Source organism: Malaclemys terrapin, chromosome 17, assembly GCF_027887155.1.
Source record: "Malaclemys terrapin pileata isolate rMalTer1 chromosome 17, rMalTer1.hap1, whole genome shotgun sequence".
Classification (NCBI taxonomy): Eukaryota; Metazoa; Chordata; order Testudines; family Emydidae; genus Malaclemys; species Malaclemys terrapin.
The window spans coordinates 22249863-22277610 of record NC_071521.1 but is presented as its reverse complement, the minus strand read 5'-3'; the positions used below and the strand labels follow the sequence as shown (position 1 = coordinate 22277610).

Sequence of the window (27748 nt, the reverse complement as noted above, 5' to 3'; positions counted from 1 at the left end):
TGGTGGGTCTTTCATCTTGGCCCTATGTGTCCACATCTCACCCTCCCATATTTTAGATCACTAGCAGGATCTGCCCAGGAGAAGCCAAAGGGCAGACTAGCAGAGGATCAACAGCCTTGGCAAATCCATTGGCCCATAGCCAGCACTAACAGCCTCTCACCTCTTCTGGCATCAGATTCATGGACACTTGTTTTCAGATGAGAAATCTCCTGTGTTCATGTTGGAAATGCAAGTTCAGCTTCAGGTTTTTGCCTCAAGGCAACACGTGGTCACATATGTGGGCCATTTTTTTTTCTTTGTGGAATGCTGCTCGACTAAATGTACTTACATGCGACAGAGACCATTTCCAGGGAAGTGGGGAGAAATACAAAAGAAAGACGCACAGGCTAAAAAAGATCAGAATAGAGCCCCTCATTCTTTTTGTTTTCTCCATGATCTTCACGTATGCAAAGCTGTCCCTGGGTATTTGGCTGGTATTGCTGTTGGTTATGTTGTTTTCCTCTTGGCGTGACAGATCCTTAACAATCAAATGGAATTGTTATCCTTTGTAACCCAAGTGGTGAAGAGTATTTTCATTGACTGATTATATCTGGTTTTGAGTACTCCTATAAAAAGAGGATTTGGGTTTGGGGAGAAGGATAATGAATCATTTAATATGTAAAGTGATGTCAGAGGGATGATATCAACCTGTTGAGGCCCAAAATTTGGCCTACTTTGAATTTGTTAAAATCTGCTACAGACTGGCCCCGGGATTATGACTCTCTTTTCATATTCAAAAAATAAATCTCTTGCTAAGAAACGGGAGTGGATTTGGTTTGCTCCGCTCCCTGAGTGTGATTCCCCTTCCGAGAACGAATACAGCATTTTAAATATTGTTTCAAAAGACATCTTACTCTGACACTGCTATAGCACACTGTACTGTAGTGTGTTCTTGTGAGCGCCCCCTGCAGTTTCAGCACCAGTGGCGAGGAAGAAATACCCTTCGCAACTCGAAGGGCATTCCCATAGCAATGTTGTTTATTCAGAGACAAAGAAGACTTCTGCTCTGTTAGAAACAAAAGGGACGCAGTCCAATCAGCTTCCCCCAAACCAAAAGGGACAGGTCATTGCATGAGAAGGAAAGGACATAAATAACAGTATACAGATAACTGGTTGACATTTTCCCTTGAAAGACATCACTCAGCTGAGCAAGTATGACCAAGAAACAAAAGACGCAGGTGAATATTTGCTTGAATTTGTATGAGTGTGTGCTTTGGCCACACTCATGCTCCTTTGGTGTTTACTCACGTCCATGAGTTTTACTGGCTCTGCATGGTCAGGAAAAGTAAATGTAAAAGATACATTATCAAATAGCTGTGGACATTACATTTTAAATTCACACAAAGTAATGTTCTCTCTTCGCCCCTCCCTCCCCAGGTCCCCCTTAAAAGGGAGCAGGAACAGCGCTCCATGACTAATCATAGCTAACAGCACAATTAACAAATTGTGTGTCACTGCAAAGAATGATTTACAACCAATCCATAGAGGGTTTTTTTTTTAAAGTATAAGAATTTTAAATAACAAATATATTTGAGGAAGTCTCTAACTGCTTATGAATGTTCCGTGAGCAGGAGAGGCTACATTCATTGACAAATAATTTTGTCGTTGCAAATTATTCTCCTAGCTCAACTTTTGTGTGTCTGTTACTGCTGACTGCTTGTAGATACATATCTTCTGAGATCAGATAAGCAAACTGAGAGGCGGAAATACAGCAATCAGAAGAGTTTTACCTATAAAGGGCTAAAGTTCATTTTAATCTATCTGGTATCCTCCTGGATACGTACCAAATCTCTTTGTGTGGTAATTACATTGCTTGAGAAATTTTGAAGATAAAAAAACTGGAAATACTAGTTCAAGGTTTATTCTGACTACTAGAAAATTATTATTATTATTATTATTATTATTTGTTATTATTAAATCATAGTTCAGGCTACATTGAGAGTGGTTCTTCCAAATAAAATTATAAAGATATACTGTAAATATAAATGCAGCAAAATATGTCAAGTACTCTTACTCAGCAAGAAAGGATCTAGAGGTGGACAGTGGAGTACAAATTCCCTGCACTTAACTCCACAAGCCTTCCAAACCCTCTCTTGCTGACAGCTGCACTGTCCTCTCATCTGTTTGTAGTTGTCTCTGTATCATGGGGCTGTCTGCTTGTTACTGATTTAATATGGTAATCTGTACTTTTCTGTCCTGTTTTTCAGGGTCTTATGAGTGTGGAATATGTGGGAAGAAATACAAGTATTACAACTGTTTCCAGACCCATGTGCGGGCACATAGAGGTATCTCTCTCCTGCTCAAACCTTTGAGAATCCGAGGTTAACATTCATGCTTTTGAGATTCCTCTGCTGCTACTGCCTGTCATTATAATGAGCCTACCAAGGGCCACTGTTAGGATGAACCCTTCTGCAGTCAGGAGGAAGGGGGTCCATGCTCCAGCAGTATTCTTTCTGGACATCACCATGAGCTACCACGTTCAATTAATTTAAATAAGATATCAGTGAAATTTTCTACAGGGGTCTCTTACTCTCTTCCTGTGAGGGGCTGTGATTTGGGGTGCACTGCTGAATGTGGGTGCGTTCCTCTCTGACGCAGCATTCCAAACGAATCAGCAGTCCAGTTCCTGTAGTAATGGAAGGCATCTGTCCAGGGCTCCCCAAATTCCTGCCAATCCTGTATATTTTAATCCATTTCTGTTTTGTTGGAAATCAGGCCAAAAAAAAAGGTTCAGTATCTCTAAGGATATTGGTGCGTTGTAAATAGATTATCCAAAGCACTTGTGTGTCTTTAAGGAAAGGAATTTTATACAAGTAAAACATGTATGATGATCATGTTTGTCATTACTTAAATACTTACTGAGATTCTTAACATTGGCTGCTAAATGGCACTTCTAGTCAAAATCCCTTTTTTCAGTAACTTTCAAAATGTACTTCTGGTATAAAAACCACAAGGAGTCCGATGGCACCTTAAAGAATAACAAATTTATTTGGGCATAAGCTTTCATGGGTAAAAAACCCACCCACGAAAGCTTATGCCTAAAATTTGTTAGTCTTTAAGGTGCCACTGGACTCCTTATTGTTTTTGTGGATACAGACAAAAACGGCTCCCCCCTGATACTTCTGGTATGAAATTTCTCATGCTTGGTCTAGGGAATATTGTGTGAAAAATTTCTAGAAGTCTGGCCATTGTTAAGTAATCTGAGCCTTGAGGAAAGCATCGCTCGGTTGTAAAACTTTTCTGTTGTCATTCAGAAATGGCTTTATTGAAAAACTGCATACTTGGCATGGTCAAAACACTGCTTTGACTTTCTTGAAGCAATACGATTACAAAATAACCGATTGTGCAATAACAGAATTATGGACTTTTGAAACTGGGACATCAAGCATACAGATGCATTTATTTCACTTCAGAGACTAGCACTGAGGTGTGTCTCTCTGAATATTTTAGGGGTATCTTTTTAAAGTGCCCACATTGTGATAACATCTGCATGTTTTTGGATATATTTCCTTTACATAATGATTATGGCTGGAATTGTCAAAGGAGCCTATGGGAGTGAGGTGGCCAATTCCCAATGGCTGTTTTGAAAATCCCAGCGTAAAACATTATAATGTATATTAAAGATGAAGATTACAAATGTAAAGTCTCAGAAGTCAGCAAATATGAGAGTTAAGAGTGAGTTAACTCTTCCCATTTCTGAATGTATACTATAATACATCCTTTAATCACATGGTCACATACTATTTCTCAAATAATGCAGTATAATATTATACAATTTCTTCTACAACCTTACATACATATTGGTAGCATGTTCTAATATTTTGTGAATGCCAGCAAAGTCCCTGACCGTTACTTATATAAGCAATACTACAAATTAGTAGCATACCATAGTTGAAGCAAAACATAAAGCAATAGTGAACTGCGTTATCTGTTGGCATATAAAAGGTTTGCAACTGTAACATTAATTGTTTCAGTAACTACAGTAATTAGATTGTAAATTAGTTGGGGGCAAAGACTATTCCTTGCTGTGTTTCTATACAGCACCTAACACGTTGGGACCCTAATCTCAGCTGGCGTCCAGAGACATCACTGTAGCATCATTGATTAAGTATAGTATGTTACATTTTATTGTAACGACATGCTTATTTTTAATTCAATTGAATACTTAGGGTGAAATCTTCTCTCTCTCTCTCTTTCTCAAGTGTTAATAGGAGTGTTTCCTTTAGTGGAAACAGGATCTTATACTTAGCTTCTGAAAACATACATTTTTATATCTGTTTATGGAGCAAATTAATTTCCAAATTATTTCTACTTGTGAATTTAGAAATATGTTAATAATTTGCAAATCAGAGGTGAACAAGCACAGTTTACATGTGCAACAAATTCTTAGCTGAAATTAAATAAACTTTCACGCCATTTTTAAGAGCATGCACCCGGTACTTGGTGAAAATAATACTTGAATTTTATTAAGGCCGTTTGAGGCTAGATCACATTAATGATATAAATTAGCTATTTCTTCATGTACACAATCAAATAAGAAATCATAAATGAATATTTACTATTGCCAGAGCTCTATAAATGTCATTCATTGATAAATAGATTGTGAGATGATACAGTAATAAATTACTGTTCAGAGGTATATCTGCCTGCGCAGGGAAAATATCCTGTTCAACGTATATTGTACATGTTCGGTGAAAAAATAGTAAATAGCATAATACCATGTAGAGAGAATGTTTTCCATTAAGCACAATATACTGGACCATTCCAATAATGAGGATGAAATCAGTGAAACCATACAAGAATGAAAGAAGTGTATTGCAAGATGCTTCACATGTGTATATAAAGTTGTAGAGAAAAAAGTGTCTATTATATTGTAATGAGTAACCGCACAAGATGACCATGTCGTTAGCACATGGGCCGATTGAACGTTGTAGATGCAACCATAACTTTGGCATTTCCTCACTGCTGAGTTTTTAAATTCAAAATCTTATGTCCACGTAATCGGATTTTAAGTCCAAAGCCACTGGTGACACTGCTCCCCCAGCTCTGTTTGACCCTCTAAGGCACTGGTACTTGAGATTCTCCCACTAGAGCTGGGCACATAACTGATTTTTTACTTTTTTGGCAGTTTCAGAAGCGTGATGAAAAATTTGTTTTGGGTTGAACTGAACACAAAAATTTTGGAAACTTTCAACAAGTCGAAAGGTTTAGTTTCAAGTGAGACAAAACATTTCATTTTGATTTTGAGCATTTTAAGCACTTGAATTTTTAATAAAATCACAGAAAGGTTCTAAATGAAAAGTCATTTCAAAGCAAAAAATCAAAACATTTCATTTAAAAATGTTGAAATTTTGAATTTCTTGGAATCTTTTGTTTGTTTCTAAACAAACAGTTTGTCAAAACTGCATGAATTTGTGAAAGATTTCAGTGTTGCCAAACTTGCATTTTTTAACAAAAAAAAAGTTGATTGAAAAATTTCATACAATTCTACCCCTCCCTCCTTTGTGCACACTCCATCTGCCAGTAACTCACCCCTGGAATCTTGTAGTCACTTCCTCTTCACAGCGGTCAGCAAGGGAACCTTCTTTCAGCACCTGGATCTTCTGACTTTGTATGCTACTGCTGGGATGTCCAGTGCCCTTCCTCTGAGCTTCCTGAGCCAAGTCAGTCCACAGCATTTTTTTCTTGTCTGTTTCTGTAGTTTTTGATCATTCTTGGCAAGCTGGCCTTAGCACACCAGCTCTTTTTCAAGGCCAAACAGCTCATTTGCGCCAAGCACCTTCACCACGTCTTTGGGGTTCTTTCTTCCATTGCTTTTTAGTGCTTTTTGGTGGAGAAGTGTCCAGTTCTCTTCTTCACTAAAAGGGTTTTGTTTTGTTTTTTTCCCTGGAGAAGACTAATGTCTTTAAAGGTTTGTATTTCTTTTGACACCAAGTCAGTAGGTTCTGCTGTCATTAAAATGACCCTGTCTGACCTCATGTCTTTCCATTATGACCTGGCTGGCCTACAGCTAGAAGGTCTTATACCATCAGAGACAGGACACTTCAATTGACAGCCTCAGACCTGTTTCAATTCAGATTACATAGAAAGCACCCATATGGTCCACCCCACTTTACAAAGGGTTATTATTGCCAGGGTTGGCTTGTAGGAGGAATGTCATCATTCAGTGCTGCAGATTGTGTCCCCAAGATGTGTGGGGATCACAGACTCTCCGGCTCCTTTGAGTTTGGTTTCTTTTTGGAATGTTTTTTACAGGAGTTGGCTTTTGTTTTCTGGAGGACACATCCATTTCAGGCTTCTTATCTGTTGCTCTTGGCAAGTATCTTCTCCCCACTTTCATTGCAGTTTGGGCCTATCTTTTTACTAGTCATGCTGCCTGATGCTTCACTTATTGTTTCTTTTCTTGTTTGAAAAACACCCCTTTGAGCTGTTCAGCTCCATAAGTCAGAATCCTGTGCTGAAGACATCTCTAAAGAATGGAAAAATACTTTTCTGTAATTCTGACTTTCAGAAGAAATTTCATAGAATTTTATGTCTTCATCCACCTCCACTGCCCTCCCAGTTTGTGGGGTCAAGGGTTCTATTTTGTGGGTGGCATGTTATCTCTTAGGCAAGATTATTTGTTCATCCTTGGGAATGGTTTGTTTCCTGTTTGAGAATTTGGCATTTACCTACACAGAAGAGCCTTCCCCGCGTAATTCTGAACTGGTTGGACATTTCTAGGGAATGAGGTCCTGGCAGTTTGAGAGTTCAAAGTGTTGCGGGAGCTTTTGTTCAAGTACTAGTGCCTGAGAGCAAAGCATCGTAAACTTCCTGTCCTGAGTGTAAATACATCTTCACAGGAGCAGAAGGGCAGATAAGAAATTTCTCTTCCACACTTTTTCAAGAGGGAAAAATAACAGGGCAGTGGAGGAGAAATGGTGAAGTTAGAGTAGCTGAAAGAATCCTTTGCAGTGAGCTTAGAAGCCCTGCAAAAGCAAGATGACTTCCTCCTCCTGTGGAGCATCTAAACTGTGCTGGAGCACAAGGATTTCAAACTATAATGCATTTCTGCAGGGAAATGTCCACCAGACTAACTAGCTGTGACAATAGATAGTATCATAGATGCCAGCATTAGCAAATGCTACTGCACGTGCATGAAATCAAGTTCTTAAGTACTTGTAACTCACTGTATTTTTTGTTTGTTTATAGCTTTTTAAACCATGAAAGGGCCTAATCATCAGTAGGAAGGAACCATCCTGAATGTTTTAAATTGTATAGTTCAGCTATATTTGAGTGAGGTGAGCAGAAAAGCATCTAAACATTTAAGTGGGACAATTGCCTTTTCTTTCACCTTTCCATAACTCAAAAACGATTGAATTTATTTTACTAGACTTTCAAAAAATAAATGTAAAAGAAAAAACCTGGGCTGAGACCAAGAACAGAAAACATTTGCCTTAAAGAGTATTTTTCAGATAGTTATGAACAAGTGAAAAGAGGATTATAAAGCAAATCTCAACTTAACTTTAATTCTAGCAAGTGCTACCAGTTCTGCTATAATAATTTGAGGATACTTTGGTTTTTTTGGGGTAATAACTGTATCCTGGACTGAATGACCACCGTTTTTATACAGCATCCCTCTGGGGGAGGGATAGCTCAGTGGTTTGAGCATTGGTCTGCTAAACCCCAGGTTGTGAGTTCAATCCTGCAGGGGGCCATTTAGGGATCTGGGGCAAAAATCTGTCTGGGGAATGGTCCTGCTTTGAGCAGGGGGTTGGACTAGATGACCTCCTGAGGTCCCTTCCAACCCTGATCCTCTATGACTCTATGCTTTAAATGATTTAGTAACTGTACTATCGGACTCACTGACAAGTCTTTCAGTCTGGGTACACCAGCTGGATCCTCAGCTTGTTATAAACCAGCACAGCTCAGTAGAAGTCACTGTAGCTGTGTTTATTTACACCAACTCAGGATCTGGTTCATTACGATGATTACAGCAGGAGCAGAATTGACATCTGTAGTTCAGATTTCTATTTTAATCCTGTTTTCATTCTCTGATAACTTTGCAAAGGTTTCAGATTGAAATTTTGCAGTATTGGTCTCTGCCCAAAGTTGATTTAAAAAATTAATTGGGCGAGAACCAGTTGGGCTGTTTGAGAATGGAAATAATACACTTTTCCTATCGTATATATTTTTAACGACTTATTTTAGAACAGCTGTACTGCTGAAATGACTGGTTGTGGAAAACTGAAATTTGACAGTCTGATAATTCCTCCTTGAGGAGAAACGGTGTTTCTGGTATTGGAGGAAATTGGTTTTGATTTGACCAAATTATCTGGCTTTGAAAATCACGTACCAAGCACATGCAGTAGATTTTTTTTAGCTGAGTGAAATGCATTGATACAGATTTGGTGAAGTCAGAAACTTTACAAAGATGATTTGGGGGTGGGTATTGTTTTGGCTTTCATTCATTAAACTGTTTTGACTTAAACACAAACAGGGAAAGTATATTTTTCCTGTTTAAATAATTATAACTTTTCTGCACATGTATAACTCAGAAACAGCTGAACTTTAAAATTTCATAGGTGGCTTGTTTCTTGCTAAGTTTGAAATTACAGTAACAAATTATTAAAAATTGCTTTTGTGCATGCATAGTTCTCAGTTTTCATTAGGTTTATGTATGTTGTTAACTGCGGACTCCAGAATGATGTGTTGCAGAATTCCACTGTGTCACAGCTAGTGACGGAATGGTGTCATGTCAAATCTATACAATTTGTGATGAAATACAGTTGTAGGACTTTGTAGTTCCATAGATGACTTTGTGTATTTCTAATCAGGTGCTTCAGTTTACTGCAGTGTGCAAACTTTATTACATATTTTATTATTTTTAAAATAATTACAAATATATATAAATATCTTCTTTCCTATCAGTCAGAAAGACTTTGACAAAGTCCCATACCAAAGGCTCTTGAGTGAAGTAAGCAGTTATGGGAGAAGAGGGAAGGTCCTCTCATGGATCAGTAACTGGTTAAAAGACAGGAAACAAAGGATAGGAATAGATAGTCAGTTTTCACAGTGGAGAGAGGTAAATAGCTTGGTCCCCCAAGGATCTGTACTGGGACCAGTGCTGTTCAACATATTCATAAAGGATCTGGAAAAGAGGGTAAACAGTGAGGTGGCAAAGTTTGCAGACAATACAAAATTACTCTAGATAGTTAAGTCCAAAGGTGACTTGCTAAGAGCTACAAAGGGATTTCACTAAACTGGATGACTGGGTAACAAAATAGCAAATGAAATTCAGTGTTGGTAAGTGCAAAGTAATGCAAATTGGGAAACATAATCCAAACTATACATACAAAATGATGGGATCTAAATTAGCTGTTACCTCTCAAGAAAGAGATCTTGGAGTCATCGTGGATAGTTCTCTGAAGACATCTGCTCAGTGTGAAACAGCAGTCAAAAAGCTAACAATGTTAGGCGCCATTTAAAAAGGGTTAGGCAAATAAGACAGAAAATATCCGTATGTCGCTATACAAATCCATGGTATGCCCACATCTTGAATATTGCATGCAGCTCTGGTTGCCCCATCTCAAAAACAAACAAACAAACAACCTACTAGAATCGGAAAAGGTACAGAGAATGGCAAAAAAATGATTAGGTGTCTGAAACAGCTTCCATAAGGGAACAATTAAAAAGACGGGGAGTGTTCAGCTTAGAAAAGAGACAACTAAGAGGGGATCTGATAGAGGCTATAAAATCATGACTGGTGTGGAGAAAGTGAATAGGGAAGTGTAATTTACCATTTCATATAACACAAGAACTATGGGTCACCAAATGAAATTAATAGGCAACAGGTTTAAAACAAACACAAGGAAGTATTTCTTATCACAATGCACAGTCAACCTGTGGAATTTGTTGCCAGGGGATTTGTGTGGATGGCCAAAACTATAACTGGATTAAAAAAAGAATTAGTTAAGTTGATGGAGGATAGGTCCATCAGTGGCTATTAGCCAAATGTCAGGGACACAACCCCATGCTCCGGGTGTCCCTAAACCTCTGACTGCAAGAGGCTGGGACTGGACCACAGGGGATGGATCACTCAATAATTGCCCTGTTCTGTTCATTCCCTCTGAAGTATCTGGCACTGGCCACTGTCGGAAGACAGGACACTGAGCTAGATGGACCATTGGTCTGACCCGGCATGGCCGTTCTTATGTTCTTACATTAATCAATCACAATAAATAATAAAACAGAATTGGACAAATACAGGATTCACAGCCCTATATTTTTATTTATTTTTAAGAAAAAAACCCAAAGAAATTAAATGCAAAAAATGGTATTAATGAATTAGGGTTACCACTTTAAATATCAAAAAAGCTATGAAGTGCCACTGTTAAGGTTCGCATAGTAACAAACTTGTTTTCATGGAACATGCAGAATATTTTGGATTATAATTGAAAATATAGGTTATGAAATATGGGACAATTCAATGTAGCTTTGTAAACCTAAGCATTTGCATTTCTTGAGTTTTTACAATTTTTTCAGCTTGCAGCCTTACCCGTTGCATTCATGCAGGCCTTTGAATACAATCGTGGTTTGTGCTGTTTCTGGTCAGTGCTTTCTTTCCATGTGCGACATTAGTGACACTGGAACTGAAGGCTGCAGTGTAATGCTAACCAGTCGGAGAGGGAAATCCAAAGGCGTTTGTCCCATCTTTTGTACACGTCTTTCCCTCACTGGTCTCCTCCTCCATATTGCACATAGCTGTGCTCTCTCTGTGAATTTGGAGGCATAAAGAGCTGGATTCACAAAAGAATGTAGATGCCTAACTGTTCCCTGAGTGACCTAAATCTCAGTGGTGTTCACAAAAGCCCTGTAAGCAGGGGGACTGGACCAATTTGTAGAGTGGGGGAGCTGAGAGCCATTGAACCAAACTTAAACCCTGCATATGATGGCAACCACTTCAAGCCAGGGGATGCAGGAGCACCCCCAGCTCCCCTAGTTCCAGCACCTATGCCTGTAGGTGCCCAAGCTCACTCACTGCCTAAATTTTTGCAATCAAAGTTCCCTAGGCACCTATGTTTCTGCCTCTGCACATATGTACTGCAGCCCCACACCAGGCACCCAGACACCTAAGTCCCAGAGCGATTCACAAAAAAATTGGCATCCTTCTACCGAACTCTACACAGAGACTTGTTGGAGCAGGGGACTGGATCCTGGGTGAATGCTTTAACCACCAGGCTATAGAGTCATGCCTGTGTTTGCACTCTGTCTGGCCCAGTGACTCTTTCTGTATCCACAGGGGAACAGCTTCAGCAGGAGAGACTGAGGGATCATCCCACCTCGGTGCTTAGCGCATGCATGTGTGAGGTGGGAAACCCCAGTTTAAATCCCTTTTCAGCAGGCTGGTGGGGGAGGGGAGGGTTTGAATGTGGGGGGTCTCCCACATCCCAAGTGAGTGTTGTAACCACAGGGAGGTTCTCTTCCTCCTCCTCTGGCTTCTGGCAAAAAACACCTTAGGCTCCTAACTCGAGGAGATGGTTCACAGCTGAGCTAGAGGGGGCCTCCTCCAGCCTGGACATAACACAAACTTCCTAGAGGGGTGGGCCTTAGGACATACACCGCTCTTTGGCAGCTCCCATTGGATAGCTTGGGCAGCTCAGTGTGCTGGCTCCGATGAATCCCATTCCTAGGGGCCTGACTCCATTCATTCATTGTACAGGGAGCCTGAGTGCCAAACGCAGGTTGGGTTTAGTGTGCGGGTGCCGGGTGGTCTGTCATACCCAGGAAGTCAGACTAGATCTGGTGGTCCCCTCTGACCTTAAACGCTATGACTCTAACTCAGGCTTCGGGAATCCCAGTGATTTTCTGGGCACCTAAAAGTCTGGCATTGCAACATTGAACGTCACAGTACCTAAATCCCCTTGTGAATCTAGACCAGAGTATCCAGAAAAGTGACAGCATGGTATGGAGTTCTGCATCCCTTAGGGGGGCAGCATTAGCGCTACATTTTGTGTTCATATTTCTGTGTTTACAGCACTTGTCCAGACTCTAGGCACATCAGTGATTTCAACAAACATTCAATAGAAAATGTTGGATTTACATTTACAGATTCAGTTAATAACTCTTGGGCTGTTGAGCAAACCTCACTCAGCCTTCCTGACCATCCCAGCCACAGATCCACTGGGACTGTCTGCTCTCTCACCAACAGCTTGGTTGTCTCAGAAGCTTCCTTTTTTTAAAAAAAAGGGAGGGGGGCTTGCACTTTCCATTAGAGCAGGGATTCTCAAACTGGGGATCGGGACCCCTCAGGGGATTTGTGAGGTTATAATGTGGGGGGGTCGCGAGCTGTCAGCCTCCACTCCAAACCCCGCTTTGCCTCCAGCATTTACAATGGTGTTAAATATTTTAAAACGTGTTCTTAATTTATAGGAGGGGCCACACTCAGAGGCTTGCTATGTGAAAGGGGTCACCAGCACAAACGTTTGAGAATCACTGCACCAGGGTCACCAGCACAAACGTTTGAGAATCACTGCATTAGAGAACAGAGGTCCAGAGAGCCAAGGGGCCCTCGCAGAGAATGCCCTGCAAGCAGCTCATTCCTGTTTAAGCCAAGAGTGCTCCAGTTGGAGCACCTCTGCTGATCACTTCAGCGGTAACACCTGAGGGAGAAGAATAGCTTGAGCTGCAGCCAGCCCAAGGTTTGAAATCTGAGAGCTCTCTCCCACCTAGCACACCAGATAGACAACCCTGAGTCAAGAGTGGCTATACGCACAGTGCTGCACACAGCTGTGCCCTTGTAATGCTTAGTGAAGATGCTACCTATGCAGACGGGAGAACTTCTCCTATCGGCGTAAGTACTCCTCCTCCCCGCGATAGCGTTGTCTACACCAGGAGTTCGGTCAGTTCAACTGCATTACTCAGGGGTGTGGATTTACCCCTCCGTGATGTGGTTATACCAACAGAAGTCTGTAGCGTAGACCAGGGCTCACTGACAAAGGGACTTGTTGGGTTGTTACTTGTTGGGTTGTTTGGAGCTGGTTTCTAAGCCGCTGCCTTTCTGTGCTTGGCAGGAGGAAGTGACAGGTTGTAACATTTCCATTTAAAAAGCAGCCCATTGTAACGGGTCAGAAGAGAAATGCCCTTGTTCGGAAAAGTGCAAATGAAAGCAAATCTCGTGTTTCTGGACGGGAGGCCTTTCACGACCGAACGCCCCAAAACAGCTGCACTTTGAGAGAAAGACCTGGTCAAGCCTCAGTCCCCTTCCCCACCTCCTGAAGCTCAGCCTTTCACAGCCTGCTTAATCTGGAGAGAGCCTTCAGACTGAGCCCTGCAAAGGTTCCCAGTGTGCTCCTCCCTCAGTGGGACCCCAGTACCACCGGGCCTGCTCGGCTGAGTTCAGAGCCGCAGATATCCCTGCAGTCGAGAGTTGGCATCCCCAGGGCCTGCTCTCTGCTCAATCTGCTGCGTGGCGTGTGTGTTAGAGAGAAAAAGGAGGAATTTGACTGGAAGATAGAGAATGAGGAGCCAGGAATTACAAAACTCCAGCCCCCCAGGGAAACCGTTGAAGACGCTGTGTGTTGTCAAACGTTTGACAGAATGTGCTGGCAAGTCTAAGTGCAGCTCTTTCTCTTTGCAGACACTGAAGCTGCCTCAGGTGAAGGAGCCTCACAAGGCAGTAAGTACGAACTTCTCTGTGTGTGTGTGTGTGAGGGGGGACTGGCGCACGGCGTGTGTGAGCGCATGGTGCAATGGCTGTGGGCATGTTCCGGGGCAGGTGTTTTACCTCGCAGCAGGTGAACATCTCTTTCCATTCTGTTGAGTGATACATCTAGGGTCGCTTGCGATGTGTTCCAGCTCTCACTGCAGTACTGGCATTGTGGAGTTTACATCTAGCTCGTCACTCTCCTCTCGTTGCCCTGAGTTTGTGTGTCCGAGATCTTTTATGTGATGTCGGCTACTTATGCAGATCAGAAGAGAGACGTGGAGGGGCTGTGTTCAGCATTGCAGTCAGTCATGTGACCATTCTCTAACTTTAAAAAAGCCGCAGGTGAGTTGGATTGGAAAGTGACAGACAGGGATGACATCATCCCCTTTGTGAGAGGCCTGTAGTCCCCTGTGAATTAAAATGGTACCCATTAATGACAACAATCGATTGTCCAGACAGCCCCTGGGTCTTTGTTTCAATCATGCCAATCCCTGTATCTGTCCTGATCTCTTGTGCCAGTGTGGGAGATCCGCTTTGCTAAGCTGCATTCACTGCACTTTTCCACAGCATACCACAAGAGGGCAGCTTCCACTGTGCTAATGAGAAGCTGCGTTTGATGAGAGTTCTAAGAGCAGTGCAGGAAAGGTGCTTTCCTGTTTGTGGTAGATGCATAAAGCCAACCGAGCATCCCCTTTGTTCCCCTAGTGTTCTTATTTCTCTCGCTCGCTCCCCACATACATAGGGTATAACATAGTTCTGTGAATGCAAATTTAACTCTATTGATTTACCCCAGTGCTTTGCTGCTGTGTGACCTCTCGGACAGTTCTGACATTTGGGGCGGTTTTGTCATGCACCCTTTTAAGCACCTTGAGTGGTGCCGAGCTTGTAGGGGGGCAAGGCCACAAGGAAATGGTGACATCTCAGTGTATCCTGAATTCCTCCTTCCTTCCATGCCCTCCCCAGTGCTCGGGCATGGTGTCATACGGGGATTGGATGACGATCACGTTGCACGGTCATTCGTGACCTGAGCAGTATAAATTGACTCCCAGTTTGTAAAACACTCTTCCTGACTGGGAACATACTCGGTGTTTCCAACTCTTAAGAATTTGTCAAGAGTCTTGAATTATTTAGTAAAAAGAAGAACAGGAGTACTTGTGGCACCTTAGAGACTAACAAATTTATTAGAGCATAAGCTTTCGTGGGCTACAGCCCACTTCTTCGGATGCATATAGAATGGAACATATATTGAGGAGATATATATACACACGGATGCAGACTAACACGGCTGCTACTCTGAATTATTTAGTGTTTTTCTTAAAGCCACAGCTTATGGAAGCTTGTCATTCGGTGAGACTCTCAGCTTTCATTTAAAAAGAGAAGCAAGTTTCCAGCCATAGTAGTTGTAGAAAATCTCATGATTTTTTGAGGCCTCACTCGTGGTACTTGAATGCTTGAGGCTGCCAACACGGCACACTCCAGGGACCGGTATGGGTTCCTCAGACTTACTCTTCCCCTTTTGCTCCACTGAGTGACTCAGTGGTGTTATTTACCAGGTGTCTCCCTCTCCCTCTCCCTCTCCCTCTCCCATGCACAGTGGGCTCTTAGCTCAGTAATTCTTCTTTCATTCTTCAGTAGCTTCTCTGCAGCCTTCTGTTGCTTCCCTTTGTCCTGGGTGATCCCCCAGTGTCTTTCCAGCCTCTTATCCTTGTGCTGAATTCTGGCATGGAGAACAGCAGGCCCTGCTGCGTTTTGGCAACTCTCTCTTTTGTTTTGTTTTTTTAAATGTCACCGGTTTAGTTATTCAGCCACGTGACTTGGCCATCAGACCCTTCTGTGTTTCCTGCAGTGCTTCGGAAACTCCCGTTGCATGTTATGTGGGGAGGCTTTTGTATGCCTCACTCATTATGAATTAAAATCCCACATTTTTTATCTGTGAAGTCAGAGGACACAGGGTATAGGAAGGCAGGACACCTGATGACAGCGAGGGAAGGAAAACCAGAAACGAAGGAGAAACTGGAGGGTTTTAGTTGTATTAAATTATTTTGTGCTCCACATACAGTTTCCATTTGTCATGGAAACTATCTTCTCAGCTGAATATTACGCTGTTCAGCTGGGGCTGCTCTTGGTAAATTCTCATGGTTCTAATTTCCGATAAAACTTTCCTTCCTCTTCCTCCTTGTTGCTATGATAAAGCTACTCAGCTTTGTCATTTTCTCCCTTGTGGATGAATTGACGCCCTGAGCAATACTGGTCTTCCCTGGATTTTCTCCGTTTCCCTCTCAATGGCCTTCTTGTTTCCTTGTCAATCTGTTTGCTTCTTATTTATTTTAAGAACTTCTTATTTATCTTTCCTTCCTTGCTATTTTTGCTTTGCTTGCTGCTCCAGTCCCATCCCCCGTGACCCAATTTGGATCTTCCCTTCCTTTATATTAACAGGCTCTCTTATTGTTTAAATCTTCCTTTGCTATTTTTATCTCATTGGCTACTCTAGCCTTTTGGGTTTCCTTATTCGTTGATTCTCTAGACATGGCTCATCCTCTTCCTTCCCAGTGCCTCAAGGTTTCAGGATGCAGGAAGCTGTTGTTTTCTCTCACTTGGTGAGAGCTTCTTGCTTTTCCCACAAGTACCCAACCTGCAGGAGTCTAGGGGTGCAATTCACCTTAAACTGTTCATGGGAACCCTCCTTTATGCAGCCAGAGGGCTTGCAGTACCAGCTCAAATAACCACGGAGCAGCACCTCTCCCTCAAAAATGCCAACCCCGCCACATGGGGTGTCCCTTCCCTCCTGCTGTAAAGATTTTATTTGTGCTGATTATTTTTTGTGGTGACTCTTTGGAGCCAGTTGTCATTCATGCCAGCGAATTCCATGTGAAGTGTTCTCAGGAAGGGGACTTGAGTGAAATGCTCACTCTCAGCAGAGGACCCTGATGTGAACAGCCCACCCACCTAGGATCTGGTTTTGAGCTGTAGTTTGTCTGCTTGCTTTGTTGTGTTATCAGTATGGTAAATGAAGCTGTGAAGCAGTGTACCACCCCTTGCTGTGCTGGGGGTGGGGAGATCGGAAGAACACTGGAGGAGGGAGTTCTGGCAGTTCTTCATGGGAAGGCAAGGGATGGGATACAGCTGAAAACAGTTAGCCTGCCTGCAGTCAACCATAGGAAGAAAAGTACGTGTTTAGAACTCCCGCGTGGAAAGAGCTCTGAAGACTCCCTTGTGGGTGAAGTGGTTGGACTCTTTGGAGGACTACACCTCGCTCTGGGGTTCTAAGATTGACTAGTAATCTCTGGGACTGGCATGTCAACTGCCTGTTTTGACTCGGGTTCTCCTCTTAAAGGGACAAAGACCAAGGTTTTGAGGTGGAAGTGGTCTTGGGAAGGTCCTCCCTCCCAGGCTTCTGAGCAGAGTTCCCGGGGCAGAGAGGACAGTGTTGTTGGTGGGTCTCAGACTCAACAGGGTTAGTGTGTTAATAAAACCCTTGTTCAACTATTATATCATTCAACAATTATGTTCTAGGAAAAAAAGTTTTAAAAAATTCTGTATTTCACAGTTCTTCATCACAGGTGGCACTGGTAGTGACCCTGGTATTCAGGTTACCTCATACTTTCCATTATACACATTCAGCAGAGAGACAGCCTTTGGGCTAGAGGAGTGCTTCCTCTTTGTCTATGAAATTCCATTCCTGTTCAGCTGAGTTGTAAACTGTTCATGATTCCCACTTCCCCTCTGCTGCTTTGCATTCCACAGGGAAACACTGGCACCCTGCAAGAGACCTGCAAATGAATGTCCCAAGAGCTGGGGTGTCACAAATGCTGACCAGGAGCCCCACGCACTGTACTGAGAACTGCTGGGAGCTGCTGAAGTAGCTGTAGGGATGGGGGAGAGGGCTGGGATAGGCTCCTTGCTCAGTGCCAGCCAAACCCATTACCTGGAACATGGCCCAGGGTCCTTTCCCCACTTTAGTGAGAAGGGAGTTGGACTGGGAAGCTGGGCTGGGCCAGGGCCTCTTCCATCAACCACACCCTGGACCCAGCACATGGTGCCATTGACTCTTCCTCATCTGAGAGAATAGTTTTCTGCTGCTAACAGCTAGTGTAGTTAAGTCCTGTAGCTTAGGTAGCAGCAGTCTGAACGCTGATGCTGCAAGCTGCCTGGTTCAGCTAATGGTGCATGATGTGACGGTTGGTAAAGTTTTATGTAATTTTTTGTTTTTACCTTTTTTCCTTCCAGAAAAAGCATAGGAGGAAATTACATACAAAACAACAATATTAAAAGGAAGTATATTTAGGTTGAAAAGTCAAGCACTTGAAAGTTAGCCAATGCCAGTTTTATGGTTGCCTAGGCAATCTTAATTCAATCCCCATGTATGTCTGAATTATGGATCAGTCTTTAATTATATGCCCACGTACTGTGTTTTCCAAACCCTGCCTCATTTGGTGCACAAGATGGACACACAAGAGGGCAGAATTAAGGTTGCCCATGCAATCAAACGTAGTGTTTCCTTACTTTCAGCTGCTTATCTTTGCAAACTAAATAACAGTCATTGAATGTAGATTTTTAAAATGTAATATGGGATTAAATATGGCATTGCCTGTCCTTGTTAGAGAAAAAGAGAGTCAGTTATAGAGGGTCTTCAGTTGCTGAAGTCCTCTTCTGTTCCCTTTCATACAAAACAAGACTGTGACAAAGTTCCTCCTCTATCTTGATGGGTCCTGTGCTTATTGGCGGATTTTCTTGCCTCAGAGATTCACCATGTGGGTTGGGGAACAGCCCAGAGACCTTCCCCTCTGGAAGAACCCACAGTCCAGGTCAATTGGGAGGTTTGGGGGGAACCCGGGCCCGTCCTCTACTCCGGGTTCCAGCCCAGGGCCCTGTGGACGGCAGCTGTCTATAGTGCCTCCTGTAACAGCTGTATGACAGCTACAACTCCCTGGGCTACTTCCCCATGGCCTCCTCCAAACACCTTACTTATTCTCACCACAGGACCTTCCTCCTGGTGTCTGATAATGCTTGTGCTCCTCAGTCCTCCAGCAGCACACCCTCCCACTCTCAGCTCCTTGCGCCTCTTGCTCCCAGCTCCTCACACTCGCACCACAAACTGAAGTGAGCTCCTTTTAAAACCCAGGTGCCTTGATTAGCCTGCCTTAATTGATTCTAGCAGCTTCTTCTTAATTGGCTCCAGGTGTCGTAATTTGCCTGCCTGCCTTAACTGGTTCTAGCAGGTTCCTGATTACTCTAGTGCAGCCCCTTCTCTGGTCACTCAGGGAACAGAAAACTACTCATCCAGTTACCAGTATATTTACCCTCTACCAGACTCATGTACCCCACTGGTCTGGGTCTGTCACATATCCCTCCCCCCTGCTCAACACCAAGGGGTTGGGCAGCTTGGGACGCCAGACAGTGCACATGTGACAAGCCATCAGCGTTGCCATGACGGCTCCCTGCTCTGTGTTGCACACGGAACTGGAAAGGTTGGAGGGATAAGAACCATCTGGTCACCCTTGTGGTGTTCTCCTTGTTCCGCTGCATCCATTGAAGAGGGGCATGGTCGGTCACAAGGACAAATCTGCGCCTGAGCAGGTAGTAGCGCAATGTTTCCATGGCCCATTTTACAGCGAGGCATTCTCTCTCCACCACTATATTTTTGTTCCCTTGGAAGGAGTTTCCGACTGAGGTATAGAATTGGGTGTTCCTCCTCCCCGACCATCTGTGATAGAATGGCCCTCAACCCTATTTCCGATGCATCCGTCTGCAGGATAAACTCCTTGGTGAAATATGGGGCTATCAGTACGGGGTTACTGCAGAGGGCAGTCCGTAGGTCTGTGAATGCTTCCTCTGCTGCGTCAGACCATCTCACCAGATCAGGTCCACAGGCTTTCACAAGGTCTGTCAGGGGGCTTGCCCTTGTGGCAAAGTGGGGGATAAATCGTCGGTAATACCCCACCACACCTGGGAACGCCCGGACTTGTTTCTTGCGACTTGGTCGGGGCCAATTTTGGATGGCCTCTAACTTGTTCACTTGGGGTTTTACCAAACCATTACCCACAATGTAACCAAGATATTTGACCTCTGTAAACCCTACAGCGCACTTGGCAGGGTTTGCTGTAAGGCCAGCTCGCCTGAAGGTACCCAGTCTGGGGTATGAATGACCACATCATCCAAGTAGGCAGCAGCATAACTGTTATGTAGGCGTAATAGCTTGTCCATGAGGCGCTGGAAGGTAGCTGGGGCCCCATGTAGTCCAAAAGGGAGGACAGTCTATTGAAAAAGACCCTCTGGTGTAGAGAATGCAGTCTTTTCCTTTGCGTCTTCTGCAAGGGGAATCTGCCAGTACCCCTTTGTCAAGTCTAGGGTAGTCAAGTACCGGGCATTACCCAGACGGTCCACTAGCTCATCTATGCGAGGTATGGGGATCATCATCGTCAAACTGGGATACTTTGTTTAGTCTTCGGAAGTCATTGCAAAATCTTGTGGTGCCATCAGGTTTGGGCATCAGCACGATTGGGCTGGACCATTGACTGGGATTCTTCGATGATTCCCAACGCCAGCATTTTTTTACTTCTGCTTTTATTTCCTCCCTTTTTGCCGCTGGCACCCGATAGGGCCTCATTGTTACTCTGGCCCCAGGGTTCATGACGATGTGGTGATATGTCTCGGTTGTTCGACCCGGTTTTGTCGAGAACGCATCTTGGTTCCAGAAGATCATCTCAGACACCTCATTCTTCTGGTCTGGTGTTAAATCGGGAGACACTCTCACCTCTTTGGAAGGCTTGTTTTCCTGGGTTAGGTCTTTTTGGACCATTGTGCATGTATCTTGGGCATGCCAGGGTTTCAGAAGGTTAACGTGATAAATCTGTTCTTGTTCTCTGCATCCTGGCTGCCGCACCTTGTAGGTTACTTCCCCCACGGGTTCAACCACCTCATAGGGCCCCTGCCATTGGGCCAGAAGCTTGCTTTCTGCCATGGGTACCAACACCATCACCCGATCCCCTGGTTGGAACTGTCGCACTTTTGCCTGGCGATTGTAATGGGTTCGCTGGGCCTCCTGGGCCTTCTCCAAATGTTCCTGTACAATAGGGGTAACCCAGGCTATCTGGTCTCGCATCTGCATTACATGCTCCGTTATATTTCTCCCCTCCTTGGGTTCTTCTTCCCAGATCTCTTTGGCGATATCTAGTATGCCACAGGGGTGATGCCCATATAATAACTCGAAGGGGGAAAACCCAGTTGAGGCCTGAGGTACCTCCAGGATAGCGAACATAATGTAGGGTAGTAGGGTGTCCCAATCCTTCCCGTCCCGACTTACCACCTTCCTTATCATACCCTTGAGGGTTCGGTTAAACCTTTCTACCAACCCATCAGTCTGCGGATGGTAGACTGAAGTTCTCAGGGTATGTATATGGAGCAGCGTAAAGAGGTCCTTCATTAGCTTCGACATAAATGGGGTTCCTTGGTCGGTTAATATCTCCTTCGGTAGCCCCATTCGGGCAAAGATTCCCACCAGCTCTTTGGCTATAGTTTTAGAGGCCGTGTTCCGCAGGGGGACGGCTTCTGGGTAGCGAGTAGCATAGTCCAAAACAACAAGTATATATTGGTGGCCCCGAGCCGTCTTCTCCAGGGGTCCCACTAGGTCCATGGCTATTCGCTCGAAGGGGACCTCTATGATGGGAAGGGGTACTAAAGGTGCCCTCAAGTGGGGACAGGGACTGTGCAGCTGACACTCCGGGCAGGAGGCATAGTACCTCCGCACTTCATGTACTCCGGGCCAGAAGAACCGTCGTAGGACTCGTGCCAGGGTCTTCTCTACCCCCAAATGCCCCCCAAAAAGATGACTATGAGCAAGACTTAATACAGCGTTCTGGTGTTTTTGAGGTACTAGGATCTGCTGTACCTTCTGCCCCTGTACTGGTGCAACCTGGTATAAGAGATCCTTCTTCATTATGAAGTAGGGTCCTGGTCCCTGGGTTTTCTCTTCCACGGGGACCCCATCTATTTCAGTCACCTCCTTCCTAATGTTGTCATACCTTGGGTCTTTTGCCTGGTCCCGTCCAAAATTTCCTCTCCCGGGGCTAATCTGCCCAAGATCTAGGGGCCCAGTCTTTGTTGCCTCTACTGGTTCAGAAGCATTAGGGTGGGGGTCAGACTCAGGTGCTTCTCCCTCCTGCGTGGCCTCTTTTTCAGCTGCGTGGGTCCGCCTACCTACAAGAGTGACCTTCTGGCTTTGGGTCAGTATTCGGGTTCCCAAGGCCTTAGCTGCCCTTCTTTCTCTTTTTGTCTTTCTACCCTGTCTGGGAGTGGAGAACAAATCTGGGGATATTTCAGAGAAGATTGGGGGTTGACAGTCTGCTGTGGATGCCTCACCATTTTTGGGTCCCCATCTTTCTCCAATCCCCCTACTGGGAGTAAGTTTCCAAACCCTGGGAAGTCCCTCCCTATGAGCACCAGGTATGGGAGTTTAGGGACTACACCTGCTGCTACCTTAGTAGTGTTCCCTAGGATCTTGATTTTTACTGGGATGGTGGGGTAGTAACTAACTGTCCCATGGACACATGTTATCCCCGTACGTTTAGCCTGTAGCAGCTGACTACGCTTCACGAGCTTCCCTGAGATAAGCGCGATAGCACTCCCCGAATCAACCAGTGCCGTGGTCCCTACCCCATTTAGTTTCACTGGTCTGGTATACATATGTGGGGTTAGTAAGACCCCCACAAGGTGGATTAGGGAGCATGGATCTGCCCAGTTCCCCAGGTTACACTGCATAGGCTCCTCAGCATTGGGACACTGTGCAGCTATGTGTCCCCACTCCCCGCAGGCATAACATCTGTATGGAGCCCTAGGCGTTCCCCGGTCTCTTGGTTTGGGTAGTCTAACATCACGATCCTTTTCTCCCTCAGTGCTCCGACTCTTTGTGACCTCTGATGGGCCTTCAGCCTCTCTCTTTTTCCACCTGGGCCCTCCTGGTGGCCCAGTCACCCGAACTTTAGGGCTTGGTGCTGCTAGTTTAACCCGGGGTGCCTCTTCCTTAACTGGTTGGGTCAGTTCCCTCGCTGTCCTTTGCCTCTCTACCAGGGCGACAAGCTCGTCACAGGTGGAGGGTTCGTTCTGGCTTACCCGGGCACGAAGGTCTGGTGGTAGTCCCCTCATGTATCGGTCGATGACCAGAACCGCTAGTATCTCTTCCGGACTCCGGGACTCTGTTTGCAACCACTTTCGTGCGAGATGGATGAGGTCATACAATTGGGACCGCGGGGTTTTGTCTTCCTGGTACCTCCAACCGTGATACTGCTGGGCCTGCACTGCTGTCGTTACCCCAGATCTGGCCAGGATCTCAGCTTTCAGCTGGGGGTAGTCTGCCGCAGCCTCTTCAGGCAGATCATGGTAGGCCTTCTGGGACTCCCCACATAGGAATGGGGCAAGGATGCCAGGCCACTGATCTCGAGGCCAGGCCTCCCATAGGGCTGTCCTCTCAAAGGCCAGAAGGTATGCCTCTACATCATCCTCCCATGTCATTTTCTGCAGCCAATGGCTGGCCCATATGAGCCACGTCCCATCATGGCCGCGATTCAGCTCTGTAAAGGAGTTTACCTGGTTTACCAGTTCCCGCAACATAGCTCGGTCTTGAGCAGCCTGGTCCATCAGCAGGCGATTAGTCTCTTGCTGCAGCGGCACTGCCTCATGTTGGGCGGCTGCCTGGACACGGGTAGCCTCCTGCTGGGCCGCCGTAGCTTGTATCAGTGCCCCCACTACGTCATCCATTGTGGTGAAAAAAAATAAATCCTCTCCCTTTTTTTTTTTTTAAATCACCCTCCTTCTTCCGCCGCGCTTTGCACCCCAAGATTCCACTCCTGACACCAGTGTGACAAAGTTCCTCCTCTATCTTGGTGGGTCCTGCGCTTATTGGTGGATTTTCTTGCCGCAGAGATTCACCATGTGGGTTGGGGAACAGCCCAGAGACCTTCCCCTCTGGGAGAACCCACAGTCCAGGTCAATTGGGAGGTTTGGGGGGAACCCGGGCCCGCCCTCTACTCCGGGTTCCAGCCCAGGGCCCTGTGGACTGCAGCTGTCTATAGTGCCTCCTGTAACAGCTGCATGACAGCTACAACTCCCTGGGCTACTTCCCCATGGCCTCCTCCAAACACCTTCCTTATTCTCACCACAGGACCTTCCTCCTGGTGTCTGATAATGCTTGTGCTTCTCAGTCCTCCAGCAGCACACCCTCTCAGCTCCTTGCGCCTCTTGCTCCCAGCTCCTCACACTCGCACCACAAACTGAAGTGAGCTCCTTTGAAACCCCAGGTGCCCTGACTAGCCTGCCTTAATTGATTCTAGCAGCTTCTTCTTAATTGGCTCCAGGTGTCCTAATTTGCCTGCCTGCCTTAACTGGTTCTAGCGGGTTCCTGATTACTCTAGTGCAGCCCCTGTTCTGGTCACTCAGGGAACAGAAAACTACTCATCCAGTAGTTTGCCCTCTGCCAGACTCCTGTACCCCACTGGTCTGAGTCTGTCACAAAGACATACAAATCTCTCTCCTGCCTAACTAAGGTAACTCCAAAGAGCACTAGCCTATATGGGGGAGGCAGGGGGAATATTAAAGATCAAAACTACAGTTTCTGTCTGTGCCTTCTTGATTGCAACCTAGCTGCTGGGAAATTAATCTCAGTACATGATCTTATTAGCCACTTTGAGACCTGGAAAGCTTTTACCAGTCTTGGACTAAAAGCATTGACTTCAATAGAGCAAGGAGCTACACCAATTTATGCTAAGTGAAAAACTGTCCCCTTTTTTCAGCTTGCCTTTTATTAATCACAGTTACATTAGGTGGATTTTCCTTGGTGGCTGTGCCAGGCTCTTACTTGACAGAAGGCAAAAAGAACGTAGGAAAGAGAAGAAATGCGGTGTTGTTTAGGATTCAGCCAAACCTGATGGAGCTGGTGTTGCCACATGGTTTCTGTTCCTTACCTCAGTGGGTTAGAACATTTTGAGGATCAGGAAAGCAATGACCTGGCCGCACAATGGTAGATGTGCTCAGGGAGTAGTGTCAGCCATTAGAGCGAAGTTCACTTCCTTGAGGTGTTACAAATCCACCAGCCAGCTGTTCTGTGGTGTCCAGAAAAACAATATCAAAAAGGAGGGACAACTCATCCCGCTCAAATGACTTGAACATTCCACTTCCTTCCATTGCTAACACCATACTGATCTATTACTACAGCAGTTTTGTAACTGCTACAGGAGGCTCGAAGGCTCTCCTGTTCTCCAGCTCTGGTTCTGTTTATGAGCAGCTACCTGAGTTGGGCTGCGATATCACCGGTGGGCAGCTCCGCTCCCAGGGTGTCCCTTTCTGCCCAGATCCTCCCCATGGGGGAACGGCCTGGAGGCTTTCTCTACCCTCCCAAGCATGGAGGGACAGCTACCTGAGGGGACTGCATGGCTATTACCTTCACTGTGTCTTTCTTTTTTTCCCTAGTCCATCTGCTCTTCCCCCTTGGTTCTCACCACAGCCCTCTTCTGCGTCCATCCTCTTGCCCCTTCCCACACTGGCTCCATTTCCTCAGCCACAGTTCCCACCCACTCTTCCTGCTCCTTTCCTCCTCTCCATCCTGATCTTTCCCAATCCCCATCAGCACAAATCCAAATCCCCAGCCTTGGCCTTCCCTCCATCATCATCCTCTCCCACACCTGTGTCCCCCACCCCCTCCATCTCTCTGGTGTCACCGTTCCTAACATCACATCCACCACCTTCCTTTTCCTCTCCCTCCTCTCCTTCCCTTTCTGTCTCCCGGACACCCAATGCATCTCTAAAAAGATCATAGCCATCCACAACCACTTCATGTTTCGGTCAGATCATGGTTGAGTGTTGGGCTTCTCCTCTCCTCTCCTGCTGCTTCCATGCCCTCCCGCCTCCCTCTTCCCACTCTTTCTTCTCTTTTGAATAGCACTGCATCAGCCACTCTGCTTTTCTCCCCCTCCATGTTGCTGCCATCTGCTGTTCACCTAGCTCCTCCCCACCAGCCTTCCTCTCTGATTTCAATTACTCGTTCTCTCTCCCTCTCCTCACAGTCATCCTCTGTGACCCACCCGGTCGAGCACTTAGTTGCACGTTTCCTCGTCTTCATCTCTTCACTCATCCTGCAGTCCTAACCACAAGGACCATTCACTTGTCTCAGTCCTTACCAAGCGCTGCTTTTTCCTCTTACTGGTCTCTTTCCGCATTGCCCATCAGCCGCACCCCACACCCTGTTACTCCTCTGCCTTTTCATGACTTCCAAACCATCAGCACTAATGGCTTCTCATCGCCTCTCAACCCTCTCCAACCTGGCCTCTCAACCCTCCCACCCACTGATATCGTTACTGATTCTCTCTATGCTTCTCTCTCCCCTCAACCCTAGACTCTTTCGCCCCTTTCTTCCATCTCAAGGTCAGTCCTGGCTCCTCCTTCTCCCCTCCCCCCCGGCACGACATCTGCTTTCTGTGTTCCTGCTCTCACTCTGCAGTGACGCTGGCAGAAATCCTGTGAGCAGCTGACTTCCTCAACTACAAATTCAGTCTCTCCTTCAGTTCTGCCATCTTCCTTGCTAAATACCTCCACTTCTCCCACTTAATTAAACCTAACGCCCACAATCCCAGCCTCCTCCTTGTTGCCACATTTGGCTCCTCCAGAAACCCTTTCCTCTTCCTGTCTACACGTCTCTCTCAGCACAAGCCCTCGCCAACTTCTTCCAAGAGAAAACTGACAAAATATGACATGATCTTCCCCTTGCCTCTCCTTCTCCCTTCACCAACTCTCGCCTCCTTCTCTCATCACAGATGCAGAAGTTCTCATCTGCTCACCTTGTCCACTTGCCCCAATGACACCCCCCCCATCTCCTGAGCTCCCCTCCCTTACTCTTCTCTTTGACCAGGGCCGGCTCTAGGCACCAGCAAAACAAGCTGGTGCTTGGGGCGGCACATTTTTAGGGGCGGCATGGCCGGCGCCAGAATGCTGCCCCTGCCGCCTCTAAAAATGTGCCCCGGCCGCCCTAGCTCATCTCCGCTGCTGTCACTCACGCGCCACGGCGCGCGAAACAGCTGATTCGGGCACCGCTGCTCCCCCTCCCTCCCAGGTTTCAGAGCCTGGGAGGGAGGGGGAGACTCCGAGTGGCCGCGGCGCGCACGCCGCTTCTCCCCCTCCCTCCCTCCTAGTCTTGAGAGCCTTGGGTGAGGAGGCAGGGCTGGGGATTTGGGTAAGGGGCGGAGTTGAGGCGGGGCTGGGGGTGGGGTAAGAAAAAAACGGGGGGGCGGCCAAAATTGTTTTTGCTTAGGGCGGCAAAAATCCTAGAGCCGGCCCTGTCTTCGACTACTTACTTGCTCTTCTGTGGCTCGTTCCCCTCACAATACAAATATGTTTTTAGTCTCTCCCATCTTAAAATACCCTCTCTTGACCCACTTGCCTCTCCAATTGCTGCCCCTTCTCCCATTAATCTCTAAACTCATTGAAAGCGCTGTTACAATCACTGTCTGAAGTTCCTTTCCTCCAGTTCCAGCCTAGACTCTCTCCAGTCCAGCGTCCTCCTCTCGCACTCCAGTGAAACAGCTGTCACCAGTCTCCTCTGACCCCTTCTTAGCCAAAGCTCAGAACCAGTACTCCATCCTCATCCATCTTGACAGCTTGACCTTCAGCAGTCGACCTTGCTCTTCTTTGTGAAATCTTGCTCTCCTTTGGCTTCCCATGATACCATCTTCTCCTGGTTCTCCTTCTCGCTTTTTAATCCCTCCTCCAGCATGTCCTTCAGAGGATCCTCCTTATTTGCTCTCCAGCTTTCTGTGGGGGTTCCACAGGGCTCTGTCCTTGGTTCCATTCTCTTCTCCCTCTATCCCTTATCTCTGGGTAATCTCATCGGCAAACACCAGTTCAGCCTCCATGTATATGCTGACAACTCATAGATCTGCCTCTCTGCTCCAGACCTGTCTCCTGTGCAAACTAAAATCTCAACCTGTCTTTCTGACGTCTTCTTCTGGTTGTCTAGCCAGCTAGATGGAGCTCCACATG

General features: G+C 45.7%; 1 protein-coding gene across 9 annotated transcripts in view; it reads left to right on the top strand.

The window, feature by feature from the left end:
- The window catches only part of ZNF618 (zinc finger protein 618), a 273275-nt gene that overhangs the window by 180657 nt on the left and 64870 nt on the right, over positions 1 to 27748 (top strand). For all 9 annotated transcript variants that reach the window (XM_054007916.1, XM_054007915.1, XM_054007910.1 and 6 more), the window contains 2 exons: positions 2247 to 2324; positions 13658 to 13696. In XM_054007916.1, the coding sequence (XP_053863891.1) occupies positions 2247 to 2324; positions 13658 to 13696 (117 nt within the window). The remainder of the gene's footprint in view (positions 1 to 2246; positions 2325 to 13657; positions 13697 to 27748) is intronic.